The sequence below is a fragment of the Rhinoderma darwinii genome, chromosome 2 (assembly GCF_050947455.1).
Source record: "Rhinoderma darwinii isolate aRhiDar2 chromosome 2, aRhiDar2.hap1, whole genome shotgun sequence".
NCBI lineage: Eukaryota > Metazoa > Chordata > Amphibia > Anura > Rhinodermatidae > Rhinoderma > Rhinoderma darwinii.
In genome coordinates, this window is record NC_134688.1 from 167,536,728 (window position 1) to 167,564,107 (window position 27,380).

The 27,380-nt window shown below is 43.5% G+C and overlaps 1 protein-coding gene across 1 annotated transcript in view; it reads left to right on the top strand.

The window, feature by feature from the left end:
* The window catches only part of POGLUT2 (protein O-glucosyltransferase 2), an 80,269-nt gene that overhangs the window by 45,682 nt on the left and 7,207 nt on the right, over positions 1-27,380 (top strand). The window contains exons 7-8 of the mRNA XM_075852471.1: positions 8,340-8,549; positions 22,280-22,369. Coding sequence (XP_075708586.1) covers positions 8,340-8,549; positions 22,280-22,369 — 300 coding nt within the window. The remainder of the gene's footprint in view (positions 1-8,339; positions 8,550-22,279; positions 22,370-27,380) is intronic.

Below are 27,380 nucleotides of genomic sequence, written 5' to 3' on the forward strand. Positions count from 1 at the left end.
CTCATGGTAGCGCTCGCCTTTTCTTCTCCGGACAATTATTCCACCTGATGTCCTAAACAGTCTGGAGGGGGCTTCATCAGAGAAAATTAACTTTTTGACACCAGGCCAGCCTCCAAAGCCTTCTCTTCACTGTACGTGCAGATGCACTGACACCTGCCTGCTGCCATTCCTGATCAGGTTCTGCACTGGACTTGAACCGATTCCGTAGCTGAATCCTCTTTAGGAGATGGTCCTGGCAGTTGCTGGACTTTCTATGCAGAAATTGAACCTCTCTCCTTGAATTCGTGATGATCCGATAAATGGTTAATTTAGGGGCAAACTTACAAGCAGCAATGTCCTTGCCTGTAAAGCAATTTTTGATGCAAAGCAATGATGACTGCTTGTGTATTCCTCGGAGGTAACCATGGTTAACAGAAGAAGACAATAGTTTCAAGCACCATCCCCCTTTTAAAGCAACCAGTCTGCTCTTATAATTCAATCAGCATGACAGAGTGACATCAGCTGCCTTGTCATCGTTTACAATTTCTCCTGGGCTATTGAGAAGATCACTGACATGATGTTAGCAGGTCATTTTGTGGCAGGGCTGAAATGCAGTGGAAATGGGAATTTTGTGATTAAGTTAATTTTCATGGCAAGGAATGACTTTGCAATTAATTGCAATTCATATGATCACTCTTCATAACAATCTAGAGTTAATGCAAATTGCCACTATAAAAACTAAAGCAGCAAACTTTGTGAAAACCAAAATTCCCTAACACAAACCCTATTATTTTAAATTTGTCAAAGGGCCACCACTATTATATGTAGAATAACTTCGTCCCACTTTTCATTTATTTAGGCGATCTTTGCACCGAATTTCTACCTAGTTTGTGCAAATTTAAAAGTAAAATCTACGCACTTTTTCTAATCTAGAAATGTATCTCAATGGTACATCTACAAGGTGATTGTATTATCTTTACAGTGGTAATAAAACATTGATGTATATTTAGATAATGTAAGAAATTTGCTATAAAAGACCATGCCGTACTAGTTATCTTAATAGTAAGGTAGTATAACAATTATCAGATGTACAATTTGTGATATGTGAAGGGAAAGTGCCGAATATAGTGGTGTGAAGGTACGTGTGTGCCATTTGCACAATTGGACTTTGGTCAGTAGTACTCTTAAACCGCTCACATGAGAACACTTTCATAGAGAGAGAATAATGACAGACAGAATGCGTCCTGGTAACCAGTTAAAACATTAACCCTCTACAAACAAACATAGAATGTTGTTGCATGGTAGGCTCCTTCACAAATCATAATAGTACAGTTTGGTGACTTTTATTTCAGTGCATGAGTTATATAGAACAGATAAGACTAGACAAAAATACAGTTAAACCTCGTTAAAATGTACCTGTCCTCTTTAAAATAGAGGGGGAAAAATCTCAGACAAACCAATATTTATTAGAATGTATAGAATGACATACATTTCAGTTCTATGCACTTAACAGTTACACAGTTCTCATGGCTACTCCGTTGTTTGCTAAACAAACTTGCTGCTATTTTTCCAAGAAACAACGCAACTCTGGTCCATTGAGATGTCCGTCACTTGTATATCAGGTGCAAAAAGGATAAATAGGATAAGTTCACACACAGCAGAAAGATTTTACACAGTACCGAAAGTCGAAATCGCACAATGTGGTTAAAACTTGTGTTCTTCTAGGCATGTTGTGTGTCTCTATGTGTGTGTTTTTTTTTTTGTTTGTTTTTTTCAAACCTTGAAGTTTCAGTTTTCTATAGATGCTTTCCCATGTCTCTATATGTCCCTAGATGCTAAGAGAAGGACCAGCAGTGGAGTTGAAGGGGAGTAAAATGTCTAGTAACATCAGTCTGTTTTTTTCGTATTTGCTTCTCCCATTCGAAGCATAGACACACAAAAGATTTTTAACAGTTTAGATGTAGAAGTGAGACCTAATACTATACCTGGGGAAGTGCATCTGTTCTGGTATGAGCAATCAATTTGGGTTTTAACCCCTTGGTGACACGTGACGTAACTGTGCGTCACAGCCGCCAAGGGGGAGTATAGAGCGGGCTCACAGGTTGCGCCCACTCCATACTCAGCAGGTGTTAGCTGTATATTACCTACTCCGGCCGTTTAATCACTGAGATGCTGCGGTCAATAGCAACTGCGGCATCTAAGCCTTTAGAAAGAGGGCTTCTATTTCGTCAGCCAATCCACCCCCCCACCCGGTAAAGCGAGGGCTTGATATTAGGAGCTGATAAATAGAGCAATACACTGCAATACATAAGTATTGCAGCATAATGAACAATTCATAAAATTATTGCAAGTTAGAGTCTCCTAGGATGAATAAAAAAAAAAAAAATGCTCGATCAAATTTTTAAAATGTACAACAAAATATTAAAAGTAAAGAAAAAATAATATTCCCATTTTCCCTTTTAAGTAATGTAAGAAATAAAAAAAAGTTAATATAATTGGTATCGCTGCATCCTTAAAAGTTCAAACTCTGAAAATATCACCTTATTTAATCCCCCGGATGTACGCTGGAGGAAAAAATAAATTCACACTTCCAGAATTGATGTTTTTTGGTCACCTTGCTACTCAAAAAAATGAAGCACAAGGTGATCAAAAAGTCACGTGTACCCTAAAATTGTACAAATAAAAACTACATGTACAGTTATGAGTCCCAGAATATGGCGACACAAAATAATTTTTGAACTATTTTTTTCTTTGTAAGACTATTACATCATAAAAAAACAAAACATGTAAATGTAATATCGCCGTAATCGTATTGACCTGCAGAATGAAGTTAAGGTGTCGTTTTTACCACACGGTGGATGTCGTAACTATGACATCCAAAAAACTGGAGGAATACGTTTTTTCCCAATTCCACCCCATAAGGATTCTTTTTTAGTTTTTCAGTACCTTATATGGACTTTAAATGACGACATTAAAAACTAAAAAAATAGGACCTTCTAAGGCTATGTTGACGGAAAAATAAAAAAATTATGGCTTTTGGAAGGTGAGGAGGAAAAAAATAAAATTAAAAAATGAACTATGGCTGCGGCACCAAGGGGTATTGGGAGGATTTCTTTTAGACCTCTTTGATGCTGTTTGTGACCTGACTAAAGCGCTCTTGGCCGGCAGAGATTAAGAGGTGACTCATATTTGCATTGTTAGTAAGTGTCCCTAACATCCAGAGTCATTTCTTGGTGAGAAGTACTGAATCTTTTGAGAAATGCAATTGTTGTGAGGACACAAGCAAAAATAGATCTAAATGGAAAAGCGTGTTTGTATGTGCGGATTTCTCCTTGAGAAACAGACCTTTGCCTCGGCTGCGAGATGTGAAAAGTTCTGGGGTCAACAACCTTTTTATAAGCATTTAAACACAAACTCCAGAATAATGACTAAACAAAACTTGTCTTCTGTTCCCCAAGCCATAAATCTAAATTGGTTCTTGGAAAATAAAAGAATCATTTACCCTTCCTTGAAGCAACACATAATTCCATTTTATGTTGTCAAAGAAGAGTTTGCTGACGTTTATAGATCAATATAGTTCTCTGCATCTGAAATGCTTTAAGCTGTGTCATAATAGAAGAGATCGGTATGGGGAATATCTGCCTAGTCTGTTCTCATAGATCATTTTATCTGTCAGGGTATCTGTAGCAACTCAAGTCAGTAAGGCTGATTTTCTGTCTAAACTGCTCCACGTTTTATGGGCAGCGTATATGGAGTATCTTTTGTAACATTGAATGGGATGTCATTACCACTGCCATGTCTGGAGCTCCCCAGTTCATCAACGCTGCAATCAGGGTGCTGGTAAATTAACTATATAAAATCCAATTCAGTTGCAATTAGGCGGAACTCATTTCTATGTTGATTAAATTACCATCTGAACATTGTTGTCCTTAGGATGCGTGCTGTTTACTCGTGATGCTTGCAAGACTTACAGGTACTTCAAGCTGAGATGCCAAAACATGGGAAGCATTTAGCAGCCCTACTTATGTAAATGTCACCAGGGTTGGTCTATAAAAAGGATTGTCCCCATTTTAAATGTAATTTGTGCATAGAGAGTGCTCAGCACTCAGACTTCTTTTCCACATTCAAACTTTTTCAACTTTGCTATTCAGTATACAAATCAAAGTAAATAAAACTTTCCAAACACTTATGGTAGCCATACAATAGTAGAAATGACAGATTTAGAGAATTGTCCATTTTTCGTGCATCTAACCATGTTCAACGTCAAGTGTGGTACCTACACAGATATCAGCTGGCAGGGGAACGCTAAGCTCGACCAAGGTAGGAAAGAATTAAAAATGTCTGCTAGAAATGGTAACTTAAATAGAAAGAAAATTGATTTATACATTTCCTGTCTGTGACAACCTGTTATTCATTTTTATGAAACCAAGAATAGTTGTTTATCAAATTGTTGGGTACATGTTTTGACTCTCATGAACACTTAGGCCTCATTCACACGGCAGGGTTTCCCGGCCGGGTGCCGGCCGTTCATAAGTCGGCCGGCACCCGGCTGCATTAGGAATAATAGACCCCTAATGGGGCTATTCACACGACCGATTTTTTGACGGCCGGGAAAACCGGCCGTCAAAAAATAGGACATGCTCTATCTTCGCCCGGCCGCCCGGCTCCCATAGAAGTCTATGGGGCCGGGTATTACACGGCCATCACCGGGATGTGTCCCGAGTGATGGCCGGGTTTTCCGGCGCTTGCGCTCTATCTCCTCCTCCTCACAGCGCAGAGTGCATGTGCGGAGGAGGAGTTGATGCCATTCTGATGAATGGCATCGCTGTACACTGTGTGGCAGGGCCGGGGTGTACAGCAGGTGGAGGGAGCGCTGCGCTGGCTCCCTTCCCCTGCTTGTTTTAAAAGCACCCTGGCCCGGCGACACCTTCGATGGCGCCGCTAGCAGCTGCAGATGCTGCTGCTGCGGCTGCTACTACTACTGTAGCGACGCCACTATAGCAGAGCGGGGAGGTATCTACCCGCTCTGCTATGTGCTAGCCGCACTTTAGCTCCTTGAAGGAGCGGAATCCCCGTGTTTTCGGGGATTCCGCTCCTGGACAGAGCGCTTGATGTCTCTGTCCATATCTGGGCAGTGACATCAGGGGAAACTCCTGAAGCGGAATCCCCGAACACATGGGGATTCCCCTTCAGGAGTTGCCGCTGATGTCACTGTCCGGATCTGCCCAGCCCGGCACGGATGTAAAACTTAATGCAAACCGGCCGGGCAAAATGGCCGATTTTACCGGCCGACACTCGAGCTCGGGAACGATCCGGTTGTGTGAATCCCGCCTAAATCATATATGAAAAGAAGACCTAATAATGTAATAGGGTTCTTATATATTTGGGGTGTAGTTACCTCTTATCTTCACTACGAGTGGAAGTAGGTGTTCCTTAAATTATGGAAAGACCTATACTTAGGCAGCAACATTTTTAGAGTGCATTAGAATGTTTCATTAAATGGTCACTAACTTTTCAACAAACTGTGCCTAAATCAATAGTACAAGCGACTATAAGAAACTATGTAATATATTTTATTAGAAAATTATTTTATTTTTTTTCTCCACTTATCAAGCACCCCCCATCCCCCAACTGTTCACTCACTCTGAATTGACAGTTTTTTCCGTCTCCTCAAGACAAGGCTGATTATTAACTCCCTAGAGGATGAGGTTACAGTTGTTAATTTGCTGAGGTAATCGGGAGAAATTTCACCCCATGCTTCCAGAAGCGCGTCCCACAAGTTGGATTGGCTTGATGGGCACTTCTTGCGTACCATACGGTCAAGCTGCTCCCACAACAGCTCTATGGGGTTGAGATCTGGTGACTGCGCTGGCCACTCCATTACAGATAGAATACCAGCTGCCTGCTTCTTCCCTAAATAGTTCTTGCATAATTTGGAGGTGTGCTTTGGGTCATTGTCCTGTTGTAGGATGAAATTGTCTCCAATCAAGCGTGGTCCACAGGGTATGGCATGGCGTTGCAAAATGGAGTGATAGCCTTCCTTATTCAAAATCCCTTTTACCTTGTACAAATCTCCCACTTTACCAGCACGAAAGCAACCCCAGACCATCACATTACCTCCACCATGCTTGACAGATGGCGTCAGGCACTCTTCCAGCATCTTTTCAGTTGTTCTGCGTCTCACAAATGTTCTTCTGTGTGATCCAAACACCTCAAACTTCGATTCGTCTGTCCATAACACTTTTTTCCAATCTTCCTCTGTCCAATGTCTGTGTGCTTTTGCCCATATTAATCTTTTCCTTTTATTAGACAGTCTCAGATATGGCTTTTTCTTTGCCACTCTGCCCTGAAGGCCAGCATCCAGGAGTCGCCTCTTCACTGTAGACGTTGACACTGGCGTTTTGTGGGTACTATTTAATGAAGCTGCCAGTTGAGGACCTGTGAGGAGTCTATTTCTCAAACTAGAGACTCTAATGTACTTGTCTTGTTGCTCAGTTGTGCAGCGGGGCCTCCCACTTCTCTTTCTACTCTGGTTAGAGACTGTTTGTGCTGTCCTCTGAAGGGAGTAGTACACACCGTTGTAGGAAATCTTCAGTTTCTTGGCAATTTCTCGCATGGAATAGCCTTCATTTCTAAGAACAAGAATAGACTGTCGAGTTTCACATTAAAGCTCTCTTTTTCTAGCCATTTGGTGAGTTTAATCGAACCCACAAATGTAATGCTCCAGATTCTCAACTAGCTCAAAGGAAGGTCGGTTTTATAGCTCCTCTAAACAGCAAAACTGTTTACAGTGGTGCTAACATAATTGCACAAGGGTTTTCAAGTGTTTTCTAATCATCCATTAGCCTTCTAACACAGTTAGCAAACACAATGTACCATTAGAACACTGGACTGATGGTTGCTGGAAATGGGCCTCTATACACCTATGTAGATATTGCATTAAAAACCAGACATTTGATGCTAGAATAGTCATTTACCACATTAACAATGTATAGAGTGTATTTCTGATTAATTAGATGTTATCTTCATTGAAAAAAACTATGCTTTTCTTTCAAAAATAAGGAAATTTCTAAGTGACCCTAAACTTTTGAACGGTAGTGTATATGTGTGTGTGTGTGTGTGTGTGTGTGTGTGTGTGTGTGTGTGTGTGTGTGTTCGATAGAAATAGAAGAGCACGATTCTCCTCTTTTGTGTAGAGTGTATAGAAGCCATGATAGTAGTTAGGCTCCACCCACTAATTCTGAGAAAAACAAGACCGCATATGACCGCTTTTTCTGAAAAAGACACCTGAAGGTTAGGCGCACTTTAAAGAGGTAAATGGCACCAAAGCCACTGAACCTGCTGTCACCACACTGTACTTTTCTCAAAGAATTAAGTAGTGTACTTTTGCACATTATACCATGACATTTGTTTCATAAAATGTTATTAGAGAGGAACGTGGATTGTTGAAATTGTGTCAGTAATATTTGTAGGCACACCCTGTGGTATTTTTATGCAAGCCCTACCCTTTAAAGAATGTAATGTACCTGCAATAAACAGCTATTAGAACATACTACAGGCTTATGACCTTCATTTTTCGTTCTTTTGATATAATGCTCTGTGGCAAATAGGGGACACCAAATGTGTCTACTGTATATGTACTGTACATTATGTACAGACATGGATGCAAAGTGTTAGATTCCTCTCAGTGAACTTTCAGATGTCATGCTGCACCAAACAAATCCAATAAACTTGGAAAGAAACGTCTCAGTAGAATCATAGAGTCTTCTCCTTTTTGTTTAAAATACTGGTCCTCAAGGGAGAGTTGCTTTTTTTTGAGTTGCTCAGAGTGGGGGACTCGATCTATTAAATAATAGGGCTTAGGATTGGCTAATACACACAACACCTTTTATTCATTCATAACTTGCTATATTTATTATTCACAAAAACTGGTAGCTTTATTCTACCCCAGACAAAAACAATACAGTCTTAGCAGGTATTAAACACGTAGAGTGCCACCAAATGTAAGGAATAAGATATGAATAAATCTCAGCGGAACCCCTAATTTTGTCTTTTTAAGTAAAAAACAGTAATGGATTATGGTAGAGTGAGAAGTGCAATGCTTTACATTCGGAATGCCTCTTTATCCTTTCCTCTTGTACAATTACCAAGTTTTCTTAACAAAAAATGGAGAGGATAGCAGAACGTTAAAATATAAATGTGAACATACAATGTTACCATTTACACAATACAATGTTACCATATACACAATACAATGTACGTTATTTTTATTGTGCTGTGAATTTCAGAATGAAAGGGAACGTGAAATGTTTTCCATACTAACAGTTGTTTGTTTTTTTTTCTAACTTTCCACCTTTCAGTACAAGTATCAGATTCTTATTGATGGGACAGTGGCAGCGTACAGAATGCCATATCTCCTTGTTGGGAATAGTGTAATACTTAAGCAAGATTCCATCTACTATGAACACTTTTATAATGAGCTCCAACCCTGGAAGCATTATGTGCCTTTTAAAAAAGACCTTAGTGATCTGCTTGAAAAAATCCAGTGGGTTAAAGATCATGAGGCAGAGGTAGGTTACATGAGCTTGGATGGAAAGCCATTATAGTATGAGTGAGTTTTTATGCGTTTATGTTGTTGAGTCATTTTGCATAATTATGGCTATGTTATGTGGTTAGCCTTTAAATATTTTCTCATCTGAGAAGAGGTATCATAACCATTTACCAGTTATTATTTGTAGCAAACCTAGAGATATACTGTGTGTGTGTGTGTGTGTGTGTGTGTGTGTGTGTGTATATATATATATATATATATATATATATATATACAGGGTGGGCCATTTATATGGCCGACTTCAAAATGGCCGCCATGGTCAACACCCAGCTTGAAAAGTTTCCCCCCTCCCATATACTAATGTGCCACAAACAGGAAGTTAATATCACCAACCATTCCCATTTTATTTAGGTGTATCCATATAAATGGCCCACCCTGTATATGGCAGAAAATGTAAAGGTTCATTTGTGCAGGATTACAACCCAAACATGATCAATTTCTTGGAATTGTTCAGATCATTATTAATGTTCTCCCAACATGCTTCACTGACAGACTGACGTCTTCACGAAACTAAGATCCTATATGGAGTTAATCTTCAATCACACTAGTTCCATATACATATGGGTCTTTTACAGACTGCTAAAGACGCCTGCTGTTCTTTCTCTTCCACTCAATAAATAGTGTATGCAATTGACAATCCTTCATACTATTATTAGAGATAATGTAAAATTCTATGACAATAATATCTGTAGGGAAGGCGTTTAGCCTAGGCATTAAGCAAAATATAGTCCTATAGGATATATTTCATCATTAACCTTCAATAACTTTTACAGTATGTGTAACGTTCACAGTCGCGGACCGTCGTTCTTACCTGCCCACCCGACGGCCATGGACGAGTGAGTGCCGGGGGGCATCTCTCCTGAGAGACGCCGGCACTCACTTCCACATCGCTGCACTGGTTCCCGTAGGGTGTGCGCACTCTCCTCCGGCCTTAAAGGGCCAGTGCACACACATGAGTAAGGTCTGTAATTAGCCCATGATCACCCTGGACTATAAATAGGGCTCTGCCCTTTCACTCATTGCCTGAGCATTGTTGTGTTTACCCATGTTAGTCTTCGAAAATGGTCCCTTAGTGTTATCCTGTTCGCGTTGTTCCCGTGCCCTGCTACCTGTATCCCGTGCTATACCTGTTCCTGTGCCTTAACCTGTTGGACTCCTGTTGTGCCACTGGTCACGCCTGCTGATATACACCACGTCTGGTGTCTACAAGTTAATCAATGCCGAGCCTCTATTACTTTCTGGACTATTAAAGGTACTATTGTACTAGGACTGTTGTTTGGCCATCTGCTACTCCCCTACGGCGGTGCGGCCTAGTGGTTCCACATACCCACGGATCGTGACAGTACGCTCAGGTCATGGACCCCGCTGGTTAACCCAAGACCAAGACGACGTCGCAAGCCATGCAGGCATACCTGCGAGACCTTCAGTCACAACAAGACCAACTCCTTCTGGCAGTGAACTCCATTACACAGCGACTGGATGCGCATGCTGCAGCCATCACAGCACCTGTTCCTATTGCTCCGGCTGTTCCTCCTACTACAACTGTCAGTACTGGTGCCAACTCCCGTTTTTAGCTGCCACTACCTCCTCGCTATGACTGAGAAGCGAGTACCTGCAGGGGATTTCTGAACCAGTGGCGGATCCACTTCAGTCTACATGCCGGAGCATTTCCTTCCGATGGCGCAAGGATCGCTTTCATCATCTCTCTCCTTACTGGCAAGGCTCTAGCATGGGCAAATCCTATCTGGGAGAGTCAGGGACCAGAGACCTTTGACTTCCAGAGTTTCCTACAGACTTTTCGCACGGCATTTGAGGAACGTGGACGAATCTCGTCAACCACTGCATCTCTGCTGACCCTTCACCAGGGAGACATCTCCGTGGGCGAGTACGCCATTCAGTTTCGCACCCTGGTGGCAGAGCTGTCCTGGAACAACGAGGCCTTGGTGGCTACATTCTGGAAGGGACTGTCTACCGTGATTAAAGACGAACTTGCCGCTCATGATCTGCCACCTACCCCGGATGACCTCATTCTTCTTGCCACCCGGATTGACATGAGGATCCGGGAGCGATCCCAAGAGGTTCGTCGGGAGAGAAGATTCCCCAGGCTGGCTCCTACTTTCCAGCAATCCCTGTTGCCCTCACCAGTTGTTCCACCAGAGGAGCCTATGTAGGTGGACCGGCTCAAATTGTCAGCCCAGGAGAAACAACACAGACACACTTCGGGACTTTATCTGTATTGCGGCCTCGGAGGCCATGTTGTTCGTTTGTGTCCTGAGAAGCCAAAAAGACTCCAATGCCTAGAATTGGTTGGGGAGACAACCCTAGGTGGAACGGCGCTGAATAAAAAATTCTCTTCTAGACTGTCCATCCCCGTGACCATAGTGTCTGGCGAGAAGACGCACCCGGTCTCTGCCTATCTGGACTCTGGGTCCGCGGCAAACTTCATCCACAAAGACCTAGTGGATCTTCTCCAGTCCCTCTGGAGACATTTTTGGCTGTTGATTCAGTGAATGGACTGCCTCTGCCAGACCTGATTGTATCTGAAACCTAGCCGCTGAAGCTCCAAGTTGGAGACCTTCATACTGAACTTATTTTGTTTCTTGTTTTCCTAAAGCCGTCAATCCTGTCCTAGTGGGTCTGCCTTGGCTCCGACCACGTGCCCCAGCCCTGGCCTGGAACTCCGGAGAGATTCTCCAATGGGGCTCCAAATGTCGCAGCTGCTGTCTGTTGCAGATCCATCCTGTCCAACCTCCTCTGCCTCAGTCATTGGCAGAATTGCCCCCTCAATTCGATGAGTTTTCAGATGTCTTAAGCAAAAAGGAGGCTGAGACGCTTCCCCCACATCGGGCTTATGACTGTCCCATTGAACTGGTTCCAAATGCGTCCCCTCCACGTGGACGGGTATACCCTCTCTCCTTGCCAGAGGGTCCGTCTATGTCGGTCTATATCAAGGAGAATCTGGAGAGGGGTTTCATGCAAAAACCCTCCTCCCCGGCCGTGGTCGGGTTCTTTGTCAAGAAAAAAGACGGATCTCTTCGACCTTGAATTGACTACCGTGGTCTCAATCAAATCACGGTCAAGAACAAATATCCATTGCCACTAATTTCCGAACTATTTTACCACATACGTGGAGCCAAGATTTTTTTCTAAGCTAGACTTGCGTGGGGCTTACAATTTTATCTGGATCCACCAGGGTGACGAATGGAAAACGTCATTCAACACTTGAGACAGGCCCTATGAATACCTTGGAATGCCCTTCGGTCTGTGTAACGCTCCCGCGGTCTTCCAAGAATTTGTCAATGCTATCTTCCGAGATCTCTTCTATGTCTGTATTGTGGTCTATCTCGATGATATTCAGAAATTTTTTTTCTCCAGATCCGACGTCTCATTGGAGTCCTGTCCGTCATGTTCTGCTGCGATTAAGGGAGAATCGTTTGTATGCCAAGCTGGAGAAGTGCATTTTTGAGAAGAATTCTCTACCCTTCCTGGCCTACATCATCTCGGACCAAGGCCTCCAGATGGATCCTGAGAAGGTAAAGTCCATCCTGGAATGGCCACGACCTCAAGGCCTAAGGTCCATACAGTGTTTATTGGGATTCGTCAACTTCTACCCGCAGTTTATCCCAAACTTCTCTTTACTGAAGGCTCACATCTCTACCCTCACCAAAAAAGGTATGAACGCCAAGGTGTGGACTCCAGAGCCAGAATCTGCATTCAATAGCCTCAAGAGTGCCTTCACGTCAGCCTCAACCCTCCATCATCATGACGTATCTCAACAGTTTTTGTTGGAGGTGGATGCCTCCTCTGTTGGTGCAGGTGCGCTTCTGTTCCAGAGAGTTTCCAAAGGGAAGGCAGTGGTATGTGGCTATTATTCTAGACTTTTTTTCTCCTGAAGAGCGCAATTATTCTATTGGGGATCGGGAGTTACTGGTCATCAAATTGGCTCTGGAGTGGAGACATCTACTAGAGGGCGCAGCTCACCCCATCCTGATTTATATACCGACCACAAGAACCTCACGTATCTCCAGTCTGCCCAACGGTTGAACCCCCGTCAAGCCAGGTGGTCGCTACTCTTCCCCCCTCATTCCAATTTGTTCTCCACTACCAACTTGCTGACAAAAATGTGAAGGCCGCCTCCTAACCTCGGAATCCCCAACTCCTTTCATTTGTCCCTCCTGAAGCCTGTGGTCCTGAACCACTATAGTAAGACTAGTGGACCCGCAGTGGCTCCCAGCGGTTCATCTGATGTGTTTGAGGTGAAGGAGATCCTGGACTGCAAGAGGGTAGGAGGAAGGACTTTTTATTTGGTGGATTGGAGGGGATTTGGTCCAGAGGAGAGGTCCTGGGAGCCAGAAGAGAACCTCAATGCTCACACCCTGATTAAGAAGTTCCTCTCTCGCTCTGGCCCCATGAAGAGGGGGTCTAAGAGGGGGGATACTGTAACGTTCACAGCCGCAGACCGTCATTCTTACCTGCCCCCCGGTGGCCATGGACGAGTGAGTGCCAGGCGGCATCTCCCTACTGAGAGACGCCGGCACTCACTTCTGCATCGCTGCACTGGTTCCCGTAGGGTGTGCGCTCGCGCCTGGCCTTAAAGGGCCAGTGCACACACATGACTAAGATCTGTAGCTAGCCCATGATCACCCTGGACTATAAAAAGGGCTCTGCCCTTTTACTCATTGCCTGAGCGTTGTTGTGTTTACCCATGTTAGTCTTAGCAAATGGTCCCTTAGTGTTATCCCGTTTCCGTTGTTCCTGTGCCCTGCTACCTGTATCCTGTATCCCTTGCTATATCTGTTCCTGTGCCTTAACCTGTTGGAGTCGTGTTGTCCCACCGGTCATGCCTGCTGTTATACACCACGTCTGGTGTCTACAAGTTCATCTGTGCCGAGCCTCCATTACTGTCTGGACTATAAAAGGTACTATTGTACTAGGACTGTTTGGCCAGCTGCTACTCTGCTACGGCGGTGCGGCCTAGTGGGTCCACATACTCACGGATCGTGACAGTATGAATATCTTCTGGGTCACAAGGGATATTTTGTAGGTTTAAGGGGAACGTCCACCTTCACAACAATTTATTTTTATTGTTCTAAAATGTAAAATAAATGGACACTACCTTTTCAAACAACTTATGTTAATCTAATACTATAACGGATATAGATCAACTATATATTTTACTTACTCTTAAAATGTAGTTGTTTTATTCATGCAAATTCTATGTGAAGTTACTGCCCCTAGGTGCCACCCTTACAGCAATCTACTGTGCATCCTATGTTTTCAAGCAAAGTCCGTCCCTGGTTACAGAGCAGAATTGACCGACTTCGGGAAGTGGAGGTGTGTCTCTTCACTACCTACCAATAGAAATCCATGGAGAGGGGTGGGAGTATGGAGGAGAGAGAGACAGACACACTGTCCATACAAGTCTATGGAGAGGGGAGGGGGAGTACAGCGAGAGACTCTGATGATGGTCCCCATAGAAGTCCATGAAGAGAAGTCCATGAAGAGGGGAGAGGGAGAAGAGTAAGAGTGGACAACAAACACTGTGGCCGATGGAATTCTAAGGAGAGGGGGAACAGAAGCAGGGAGAGGAAGACACAGACTGCCCATAGAAGTCTTATGGAGAGGGGAGGGAGGAGCAGAGAGGAGACACAGGCTGCTGGTAAGAGTTATATGTCACACCAGTGCTTGATTCCCAGCTACACTGCTCATTATTGCTGAATAATGTCCTCCATGTTGCTGCAGCTTCTATGTATGTAATACAGAAGAGTATATCCTGCTCCCTTAACTCTATGTGTGTAGTGTATAGAAGACAAGATAGCCTTTAGGCTCCGCCCACTAGCTCAGAAACAACTAAGCATCAGAGATTGCAGAGGGGACAACAGCTAAAAAACAAATGCAGGATACAAGTCACATAATGGTCAGATATAGTGTTATTTCTCATGTACAAGACATATAAAAGTTTATTCTGAAAACTCACCTGAAAGTCAGGTACGCTTTAACTCGTTCCTGCACTACTAAATAATAGCACGTCCTGGTGCGGGGGGTGATGTATGGAGCCTGCTCACCCGCTGAGTAAAAAAATATAATATAATATATATATATTATCTATAAAAAGTTAAAAAAAAAAAATTTTCCTCTAAAGTAATGTAACAAATGTAAAAAAATAAACAAAATTGGTATCGTCGCGTCTGAACTATTACAATATAACTTTATTTCAACTGCACAGTGAACGCCGTAAAAACTTATATCCCTTCATATCCCACAAAAATTTTAATAAAATTTAATAAAAAGTGAATAAAAAGTCTTATGTATCTCCCAGTGGTACTAATAGAAATTACTGTATACAATAAATAAATAGACCTTACAATACATAGGGGTGTAATGTGCCAATGAGATTCTTCACATAATCTCAAAAATAGCCAAAATATAGAAATGGAGATATCAAAAATGAGACAACAACCTGTTAAAGTTGAAAAAATATATATTCTTTGTATAAATATGATGGTATACAAAAACACTATAACAAGTGCGAAAGTGCAAAAAAGTAATCACCCCATCACACTATTGTTATAGTGTTTTTGCATACCATCATATTTATAGAAAGAATATATCTTTTTTCAACTTTAACAGGTTGTTGTCTCATTTTTGATGTGCCCATTTCTATTTTTTGACTAATAAAAATTAGAGCTCGCCCCGGGTGAACCGAGAAAAAAGAGAAGAAAACACTTCAGTAGTCAGTGTTGTCTGGGTCATTTGTATGTTGCTACTCACGACCCCTGTCACCATGTCAAGTCTGCCACAGACCGCTGGTACTGGTTTTTTTCTTTTTTCTCTTTTCACCTGTTAAGTATATTGGGCAGCTTATACATTATAACAGCTCATTGATCCAGCTTTTATCTCAGGTTGCACCAGTTATCCTGGTGGCAATCAGTTTTTTTTGTTTTTATGATTGTGTGGTTCCCTGATAAACCTGTTATTTTACCAGGGGAAACGCGTTGGAACTGTGTTTATTATCTGTACTTATTTTGTTTCTTTTTTTATGTGCAGTACCTCCTTCTATTAGAGAAACATAAGGCCAATGAGATCTGAAATGTAGCACATGTATATTATTACTTTTTACAATACACCATTTCAATCCTTGAGAAATATAGGTCAGTTTGTTATTTATCTGAATACTGCACTGCTGCTTTTTCTTCTTTTTTTATTTTACCTAATGGTATCACAACAAATGTCACTGTGTGTTTACACCCCACCCATTCTCTGGATTATTAAAGAGGCTCTGTCACCAGATTTTGCAACCCCTATCTGCTATTGCAGCAGATAGGCGCTGCAATGTAGATTACAGTAACGTTTTTATTTTTAAAAAACGAGCATTTTTGGCCAAGTTATGACCATTTTTGTAGTTATGCAAATGAGGCTTGCAAAAGTCCAAGTGGGTGTGTTTAAAAGTAAAAGTCCAAGTGGGCGTGTATTATGTGCGTACATCGGGGCGTTTTTAATACTTTCACTAGCTGGGCGCTCTGAAGAGAAGTAACATCCTCTTCTCTTCAGAACTCCCAGCTTCTGACAGTGCAGATCTGTGACGTCACTCACAGGTCCTGCATCGTGACGGCCACATCGGCACCAGAGGCTACAGTTGATTCTGCAGCAGCATCAGCGTTTGCAGGTAAGATCGACTTACCTGCAAACGCTGATGCTGCTGCAGAATCAACTGTAGCCTCTGGTGCCGATGTGGCCGTCACGATGCAGGACCTGTGAGTGACGTCACAGATCTGCACTGTCAGAAGCTGGGAGTTCTGAAGAGAAGAGGATGTTACTTCTCTTCAGAGCGCCCAGCTAGTGAAAGTATTAAAAACGCCCCGATGTACGCACATAATACACGCCCACTTGGACTTTTACTTTTAAACACACCCACTTGGACTTTTGCAAGCCTCATTTGCATAACTACAAAAATGGTCATAACTTGGCCAAAAATGCTCGTTTTTTAAAAATAAAAACGTTACTGTAATCTACATTGCAGCGCCTATCTGCTGCAATAGCCGATAGGGGTTGCAAAATCTGGTGACAGAGCCTCTTTAAATCGGATAGGCCATTAACAGGGCATCTAGGGTATAGGTTGGAGGGTTGCCAACCTCCACTTCAGAAATTTCGGACAACTGAGCTAAAAATCACGGACAGATCAAATATTTTACGGACACATTCCAAAATCATTGCCTGTGCAGTGTTCCAGAAGTAACCCACCAGTCACAGCTCTGTGTAGCTTTCCCCCGCTAACTTAGGTGATTAGTCGTTCACTTTCCCTTTTTTTCTCCATCCGGCCCAGACCACTGTGACTACTTATTCCAGCCACGACTCGTCTATGCAGAATTTGACACACGGACATGTTGGTTTCTCGCTTTTTTAGCACCTTCCCCCACCAATACCCCATCCTCTAAACAAACTCGTAATCCAGTGGTCAAGATGGTAATAATGATCCCTCAGTGCTCGCTACAATTAAAGTGCCCCATCGGTAACCCAGCCCCTTGTAGATAGCGCTACACAGCTCCCCCTTGTAGATAGCGCCACACAGCTCCCCCTTGTAAATAGTGCCACACAGCTCCCCCCTTGTAGGTAGTGCCACACAGCTCCCCCCTTGTACATAGCGCCACACAGCTCCCCCCTTGTACATAGCGCCACACAGCTCCCCCCTTGTACACAGCGCCACACAGCTCCCCCCTTGTAGATAGTGCCACACATATCCCCCCTTGTAGATAGCGCCACACAGCTCCCCCCTTGTAAATAGCACAACACAGCTCCCCCCTTGTAGATAGTGCCACATCTCCCCCTTGTAGATAGTGCCACATATCTCCCCCCTTGTAGGTAGCGCCACACAGCTCCCCCCTTGTGGGTAGCGCCACATAGCTCCCCCCTTGTAGGTGGCGCAACACAGTTCCCCCCTTGTAGATGGCGCCACACAGTTTCCCCCTTGTAAATATCGCCACACAGCTCCCCCTTGTAGATAGCTCCACACACAGCCCCATTGTAAATAGCGCCAATCCCCCTTGCTCTCGGTGCCAAACACCCCCCCTTGCTCTCGGTGCCAAACACCCCCCCTTGCTCTCGGTGCCAAACACCCCCCCTTGCTCTCGGTGCCAAACACCCCCCCTTGCTCTCGGTGCCAAACACCCCCCCTTGCTCTCGGTGCCAAACACCCCCCCTTGCTCTCGGTGCCAAACACCCCCCCTTGCTCTCGGTGCCAAACACCCCCCCTTGCTCTCGGTGCCAAACACCCCCCTTGCTCTCGGTGCCAAACACCCCCCCTTGCTCTCGGTGCCAAACACCCCCCCTTGCTCTCGGTGCCAAACACCCCCCCTTGCTCTCGGTGCCAAACACCCCCCCTTGCTCTCGGTGCCAAACACCCCCCCTTGCTCTCGGTGCCAAACACCCCCCCTTGCTCTCGGTGCCAAACACCCCCCCTTGCTCTCGGTGCCAAACACCCCCCCTTGCTCTCGGTGCCAAACACCCCCCCTTGCTCTCGGTGCCAAACACCCCCCCTTGCTCTCGGTGCCAAACACCCCCCCTTGCTCTCGGTGCCAAACACCCCCCCTTGCTCTCGGTGCCAAACACCCCCCCTTGCTCTCGGTGCCAAACACCCCCCCTTGCTCTCGGTGCCAAACACCCCCCCTTGCTCTCGGTGCCAAACACCCCCCCCTTGCTCTCGGTGCCAAACACCCCCCCCTTGCTCTCGGTGCCAAACACCCCCCCCTTGCTCTCGGTGCCAAACACCCCCCCCTTGCTCTCGGTGCCAAACACCCCCCCCTTGCTCTCGGTGCCAAACACCCCCCCCCTTGCTCTCGGTGCCAAACACCCCCCCCTTGCTCTCGGTGCCAAACACCCCCCCCCTTGCTCTCGGTGCCAAACACCCCCCCCTTGCTCTCGGTGCCAAACACCCCCCCCTTGCTCTCGGTGCCAAACACCCCCCCCTTGCTCTCGGTGCCAAACACCCCCCCTTGCTCTCGGTGCCAAACCCCTTTTATCTTAGTGCCGAACCCCCTTTCTTTTAGTGCCAACCCCCCCTTGCTCTTAGTGCTACCCCCCTCTTCTCTGAGCGCCACACTCCCCCCTTCTCTGAGCGCCACACTCCCCCCTTCTCTGAGCGCCACACTCCCCCCCTTGCTCTTAGTGCCACACTCTCCCCCCCTTGCTCTTAGTGCCACACTCTCCCCCCCTTGTTCTTAGTGCCACTCTCCCCTCCCTTGCTCTTAGTGCCACTCTCCCCTCCCTTGCTCTTAGTGCCACTCTCCCCTCCCTTGCTCTTAGTGCCACTCTCCCCTTGCTCTTAGCGACACACTCCCCCCTTCTTTTAGCGCCACACTCCCCCCACCTTGCTCTTTGTGCCACACTCCCACCCCTGGCTCTTAGTGTGACACTGCAAACAGAGTGGAGTGGTAGCCTACTGCTACACTCACCGCTTTCCCTAACGTGACTCACCGTAGGAGGAGACGAGGTAATGCTGCGCAGCTGACAGGTACACTTCTGACTGGGGTCGGTGACGGCATGGGAGTGGATCAGTCACCAGACCTGAGTTACCTGACCTCATGACGCTGAGGTGAGGTCAGGTGACTGGATTGGTCCCACTCACTGACCTCACATTGGCCGTCACCAACATCACTTGGCAGTGGCCTGAATATTTCCAGATTCCGCGGATTAAAGCGTAATCTGAAAATTATGCCCGGCCGCAGCCTATTTTTCCTTTGCACTGCGTATGTACATTTCGGCGCAGTGCAAAGTTCCGAAGAATGAGGGAAAAATCCCGGATCGTGTTTTTTTTTGCCGGACGCTATGGATGGCAGAAAATAACAACCATTTTTGCGGACTGTCCGTAAATTTACAGACGGTTGGCAACCCTTGTTGGAGGTCGGGGCCATCCCTTGAGTACGGGCGTTGCTCTGTTCAGGCAGGGTGACCTGGTAGGGTTTAACAGGGTCAGATTGTTTTCCCTATAGCATTTTTGACACACTTTTTTAACCCCTTAATACCGAAGGTATTTTAAACCTTAATGAGCGAGTACATTTTTAAGTCTTTCCAAATAGCTATAACTTTTTTTTCTTTTTCCATCGACATAGCTGTATAAGGACTTTTTTTTTTGTGGGACAAGTTGTATTTTTTAATAGCACCATGTTGGGGTACATATAATTTATTGATTAACTTTTTATTTACTTTTTTGCTGGGGTAGAGTATAAAAATTGGAAATTTTACCATGCTTTTTTGCATCTTAAAGTTACGCAGTTTACCGTGTGGTATAAATAACATAGTAACTTTATTCAGCGGGACATTACGATTGCGGCGATGCCATATTTATATAGGTTTTTTATGTTTTACAAATTTTACACTAAACTAAACCTTAAATTATTGTTTTTGTGTCTCCATATTTGAAGAGCCATAACTTTTTTTTTTTTCCGCCAATGCAGGTGTATGAGGGCTTATTCTTTGCGGGACGACTTGTAGTTTTTATTGGTACAATTTCGAAGTACATGCGACTTTTTGATCACTTTTTATCTATTTTTTTTAAAGTCAGAATGAACATAAAATAGCAATTCTGGCATTGTTTTTTATTTTATTTTTTTACGGCGTTCACTGTGCAAGTTAAATAATGTCATTTTTTTATAGTTGGGGTCGTTACGGACACGGCAATACCAAATATGTGTATTTATTAACTTTTTTTTTTTCATAATAAAGTATTTTGTAGGGAAAAAAGTGTTTTTTTTTAACTCTTTTTTTTTACTTGGGACTTTTTATTTATTTCAAACTTTATTAAACGTTTTTAACTTTTTTTAGTCCCACTAGGGGACTTTACTGTGCGATCTTTTGATCGCTTTTATAATACACTGCAATTGCATTGTATTATTGCCTGGCAGTGTGAAACTGACAGGCATTTGTTAACCTGCAATCACTAGAGGCAGACCTGGGGGCCTTTGTTAGGCCCCCCCCGGCTGCCATAGAACCATTGACACCCCGCGATTGCATCACGGGATGCCAGTGGGGTGAGGGAGCCCCATCACCCCAAAACCACTTAGATGCGGCGCTCGTTATTGAGCGCAGCATCTGAGGGGTTAAATATGATTGGAGACCACTGCTAGTGGTCTCCGATCGTTGCCCTGAAACCCGAGGCTGTTCACAACAGCACAGGCTTCAGGAGATCCCCGCCCGATGCAGGGTAAAGCTCTTCTGAAGTGCCGCTGTGAAAAAGCGGCGCTTCAGAAGAACTACCCCGAACGGCTGCCGTAAAAAGGCTATACGGCAGTCGTGAAGGGGTTAAAGAACAACCTATTAACAAAAGTTTACGTTTTATTGTGTAATTTTTTTTCTGTTATAACCGCTGGCCTACCAAAGCCATTACATTTGTTTGGCTCTGTGAACATTTTTTTTACAACCATCCACAAACGCTGACTGCAGCAAAACAGTATGTGTTAGCAAGCGGTTTCATTAGTTTTTTTGTAGTGGTAGTGGTGAGGCATTGTGCTGTACCACAACCACAACATGTGATTACAGCCTAACAGTTTTTACCTATGTATTTGGACACTGTCATGTAATCTTTAGATACAATAAGGAAAAATACACATTCTGTGCTAATAGGGAATTGGGGTGGGGGCGTCCTCTATAAGTGTATTACACAGATTACCCATTGATTTCAAATAGTGCTGTGTAATGCTTAGTTTCCACTGCAAATAATGATTCGTTGGATCCTTCCCCTGTTCATAACAGTGATCACAGGGACCAACCCTTCCACTAACGAAGGAGTCCGCTAACATCTTTCATACACTGTGCCATGTCTTCTTGTCATTGACTAAGTGCAATTCAGTGGTACATTTTGTGCCACATCCTTAGGGAACCATGTATTCTTTAATAATAGCACAGACATTGAAGAATTCATGATTTAGGGTATACATCCCTTCACAGGGTTATTATCTTATCCATCATGGACCAATTGTTAACGTCCTTTGTTTACTGTTCGGGTCCATTCTTAGGTGCCCAATGCCACTGGTAGTGTGTGCCGCTGGCAACAACTGAGCTGCAAAACTGTGTGCTTTTGCCACTGTTTTGCAATCCGGCTTTTGGCCATACAGCTTGTACAGTTAAAACACTTTGAAACCATGTATTTCACCTCTACAAGCTGTGCGGAATTGGTTATCTGCAGTAAAATGTTGTGCCGGATGGTTATTTGCCACGCAGCACACTACCAGTGTTATTTGGCATGTGAATATACAGCCTTAGAACTTCTATTTAACTACTTCGAATATAAAACATTTTAATTTGAAATACATATGTAATTAAAATGATGGGTATATATGCTTCTGCAGATTAGAATAATGTAGAGATTAATTTGCCTTGTATAATATTTTCATAGTAGGTGTATTACTTTTTTTTTTTAATTCATTCATACATTTTTATTCTGTCTTGCATTTATTTACCTCCAAAAGACCACCTCTTTGGTAAGACCACCCCCTTGTTCAGACCAGTTTTTCTGTGACATCCTCTTTGGGAAGACCACTCTGCTTGAAGACCTCTTTTCAATGCAATCTTGGGTGGTCGACTCAAAGAGGTCTCATTGTATGTATTAACATTCAAATCTGATCACGTGTGTGGATATGAGATACATTAGATAGATATTCATTTAATCCATTCTTTCATCCATACATTCATTTATAGGCTAAGAAAATTGCAGAGGCTGGACAAAAGTTTGCAAGAAACAATTTAATGGGTGATCATGTTTTCTGCTACTATTTTAAGCTTTTCCAAGTAAGTTGCATTGTTCTAAAATAACTGTACAGCAAATCTTGCTAGCCTTGTGTGTGCATTCATTTTATTATCATGCTGGATGGATTTAATGCTAAGTGCTGTGGTCACTGGGTTATAAGGCATGGGCTGTAATCTTATTTTCTATTTAAAATGCCTTGTTTGATTCAAGTATGTACTATATTAGTGATCCGAATCTAAAAATGGGCATTCCATTCTGTTCAATGGCTTCTTCAGATCAGGCGTCTTAAAGAGGCTCTGTCAGCACATTATAAGTGGCCTATCTTGTACACAATGTGATCGACGCTGTATTGTAGATTACAACAGTGTTTTTTATTTAGAAAAATGATAATTTTTTTATGGAGTTGCGACCTATTTTAGCTTTATGCTAATGAGTTTCTTAATGGACAACTGGGCGTGTTTTACTTTTTGACCAAGTGGGCGTTGTGGAGAGAAGTGTATGACGCTGACCAATCAGTGACCAATCACCGTCATAAACTTCTCTCCATTCATTTACACAGCACGTAGTAATCTTATTACATCACGATGTGCAGCCACATAAACACACATTAACGTTACCCAAGTGTCCTGACAGTGAATATACATTACCTCCAGCCAGGACGGGATGTCTATTCACAATCCTGACACTTCTGTAGCGTCTGTTTGAGATTTACAGCAAGGCAAGTGTAATCTCGCGAGATTACGATGTAACCTGTCATTTAAAACGAGATTACGTTTGCCTTGCTGTAGATATCACACAGACGCTACAGAAGTGTCAGGATTGTGAATAGACATCACGTCCTGGCTGGAGGTAATGTATATTCACTGTCAGGACACTTGAGTAACGTTAGTGTGTGTGTATGTGGCTGCACATAGTGATCTAGTAAGAACACTATTGCAGCGTAAATGAATGGGGAGACGTGTATGACTCTGATTGGTCAGCGTCATACACTTCTCTCCACAACGCCCACTTGGCCAAAAAGTAAAACACGCCCAGTTGTCCATTAAGAAACTCATTAGCAAAAATGGTCATTTTTCTAAATAAAAAACACTGCTGTTATCTACATTACAGCGCCAATCACATTATGTTGGAGATAGGGCATTTATAATGTGGTCATAGAGCCACTTAATAATAGATGGTAAAATTAACTCTGATGTAAATGATAATTTTTGTATGTCTTTAAGCCTGGAACCATCTGATTGAAAGAATTTTCAATAAATTTACACCCAAGGCTATTTCAATTGTACTTTGCCTATTACTGCTATGTTATTTCTGTTATTTACTATATCTGAAGTCGGGGGCCGTGAGTGGCGGTTTTAGGCACATCACTAAGAGGTACTTGTACTTGAGGAGTTTGGTGTATCTCCAATGTGCATGTTGTAGCAAATTTTTGAGTTGTCTCCATAAGGGTATGTTCACACGGCCAAATTTCAGACGTATACGAGGCGTATTATGCCTCGTTTTACGTCTGAAAATATGGCTACAATACGTCGGCAAACATCTGCCCATTCATTTGAATGGGTTTGCCGACGTACTGTGCAGACGACCTGTTATTTACGAGTCGTCGTTTGACAGCTGTCAAACGACGACCCGTAAATTTACTGCCTCGGCAAAGAAGTGCAGGGCACTTCTTTGCCACGTAATTTGAGCCGTTCTTCATTGAAATCAATGAAGCACGGCTCAAGGTTTACGAGCGTCTCAGACGCCTCGTAAATTACGAGGAGGAGCTTTTACGTGTGAAACGAGGCAGCTGTTAACAGTCTGTCTTTTCACACGTAACTGCCTCTCAGCGTGTGAACATACCCTTAATGTATCAGCCTTAATTCCACCACACTGATAAAAGGAAAAAGCAGCATCAGGGCTTCATGGGGTAGTAATCTGGTAAGAACTTTGAGCGTCTGGCAATGTGTGTAAAATGGAAATTCACTCACGTTGTAGCGATTAGCCTCCGGTGGTGACTGCTGTCTTCAACGAATCCAGAATTGTAATCGCTGCAAGGAAAAGATACACGGTGCTGCATTGAATCTTCTATTAATGTAATGCAGAAAAGAGGGCTGCAGGGTAAATGGCTCATATAATAACATATTCTATTAAGCTGAAATCACACATGAAGTTTTTGATTCGAAACACAAGAGTGAATACAAAACTGTTTTTTGTTTTTTTTTGTAACCACTCCTGGCCTTGGCTAAAAAAAAGCTGCCACAAATTGCATGCGTGATTCCATTCTTATGCCTGAGGATGAGGTTGGTTTGTCTTGAAAAGTATTGCATTACTAAACAATTAAAGCCAAGTGGTCATTTGGTCAGACAGTTTCTCTCCATCAGCGTAAATGCTGATCTACAACGACAAGGCATAACACTAAGACCAACGAGAGATGGTGTAAATAACAGTATCTCCTTAGAATGGCACCTGTCAAGGGTTGAGATATATTAGGCAGAAAGTGAACAGTAAGTTCTTGAGTTGATATGTTGGAAGCAGGAAAAATGGGCAAGGGTTAAGATTTGTCAATGGCCAGATGACTGGGTCATAACATCCCCAAAAAGTGGTCCAAGGAAGGACAAGTGATCCTGCAAAGGGACATGGGCTACCAAAGCTCATTGATGCGCGTTGGAGCGAAAGCTGTCCCGTCTGGTCTGATCCCACAAAAGAGCTACTATACCACAAATTACTGAAACAGTTAATGCTGGCTATGATAGAAAGATGTCGCTTGCTGCATAGCCGCAGACCAGTAAGGCCCTGTTCACACTGAGTTTTTTGCAGCGGCTTTTGCCGTGGAAACTGCGGCAAAAAAACACAGCAAAAAATGACTGAAATTGACTCCCATTGATTTCAATGGGAGGAGGAGGCGTTTTTTGCCCGCGAGCTCGCGGGAAAAAGAAGCAACATGCCCCATCTTGAGGTGTTTTCCGCCTCAAAAACCCCATTGAAATAAATGGGAGACGGAAATAAACGCGTTTTTTGCCACAATCTTTGATGCTTTTTTTACGTGATTTTCGCAAAAAAAGCTTGCGGTTTTTCCTTTTGTCTGTTGAAGAAATAGCTAAAGAAAACCGCCATAAAAAACTGCGGCAAAAAACGCGTGTGGTGCGAAACCACTTAAAAAAAAAAACGGAGATTTTTTTCAGCCAGAATTTTCTGCCTGCAAAAAACTGTGTGAACATACCCTAATAGTGCCCATGCTCACCTCTGTCCAGTGCTGACAGCCCCTACAATAGGCACGTGAGCATCAGAACTGGACCGTGGAACAATGGAAGAAAGTGGCCTGGTCTTATAAATCACATTATCTTTCACATCATGAGGACTGCTGAGCGGGTGTGCGTTGCTTACCTGGAGAAAAGATGGCACCAGGATGCACTATGGGAAGAAGGCAAGCCACCGGAGGCAGTGTGATGCTCTGGTCGATGTTCTGATGGGAAACCCTGGGTCCTGACGTTCATGTGGATGTTACTTTGACATGTACAACCTACCTAAACATTCTTGCAGACCAAGTACACCCCTTCATGGCAATGGTATTCTGTAATGGCAGTGGCCCTTTGTCGGCAGGATAATGCACCCTGCCACACGGCAAAAATTGTTCAGGAATGGTTTGAGGAACATCACGAAGAGTTCAAGGTATGACTTGGCCTCCAAATTCCCCAGATCTCAATCCCATCCATGGAGACCCCACCTCCCAATTTACGGGATTTGAAGGATCTGCTGCTAACGTCTTGTGCCAGATGTCATAGGACACCTCCAGAGGTCTCGTGAAGGGCATACCTCGAAGGGTCAGAGCTGTTACGGAGGCACAAGGGGGCCTGTACAATATTAGGCAGGTTTTTTAATGTTATGACTGATCAGTTTATATAATCCTGGTTTTCCTGCACTATCAACTCTTGCAGTCCTTTCTTCTTTACCCCATCAATAGGAGACTCTATTCCATTGGTCAGCAACCTCCGGCACTCCAGCTGTTGTAAGACTACAATTTTTAGCATGCTCTGACAAGCCTGTGGCTGGAATAATAAAGCCTTTGGTCAAAGCATGCTGGGAGTTGTAGTTTCACAACAGATGGAGTGCTGAAGGTTGCTTACCCCTGCTCCATGCCTTAATAGTATGTCTACAAGTGCCATATTTGTTGTTTCTACATCATGTGTATGTATTTCTGCAGGAGCTTTTCAGATATATGGGACAGTTGCAGAAATTTCTGCAACAAATGTGCCATGTGTGAATATACGCTAAAAAAATTCCAGCAGCAGTGCCCTTGTTGCAGCATTGGTCCTAGTGCCCCCTTTTGCAGTTTAATATGATCAGGACCAGTTTCTCTGGATGTAAACAAGAGTGTTTCCGTTTACAGTCAGCAAACAGAGATCTTTATTATGGTGAGAAATTAAAAAATGTATAGTTGCAAAACTTTTCAAAATACAATTTACATTAAACTAGACACTACCTTTCCATTATTCATTCATGCCTATTAGTCTTAGGCCTCATTCAGACGACCGGGAAAACTGGACGTTTTTTTAACGGCCGTTACACGTCTGCATTTAAATAAATCAATGCATGTCTATGGGGCTATTCACACAGCCGTTTTTTTTGTGGGTGTTTTTATAGCCCGGGAAAATATAGTACATGTCCTATTTTTCCCAGATCCCTCAATATACTCCATTCTATGAGGGATCTGTGAAAACGACTCTCGCACGAGTGCAAATCTTCTTGCAAAAACTGCAATTTTTCACGGCCGATTTGACACCCAGTCATCTGAATAAAGCCTTAGTCTTTTTAGTCTAAGTTTTAAACTGATCAAGAGAAAACTACTCTTTTAGGGTCAATGCACACGATGCGTATTATGTACGGTTTTGCCGCGCGTATTTTAATACAGTACCAGCTTAGTCAAAGAGATTCCAGGAAATCTCATGTACACGCTGTGGTATTTTTTCTCGTAAATTGTCCTGCGGTGCGGATTTTCAAAATCCGCGGCATACAAATGCGCCAAAAAACGTATCAAAACGTAAAAACTGCACTGAAAAACGCATACAATTT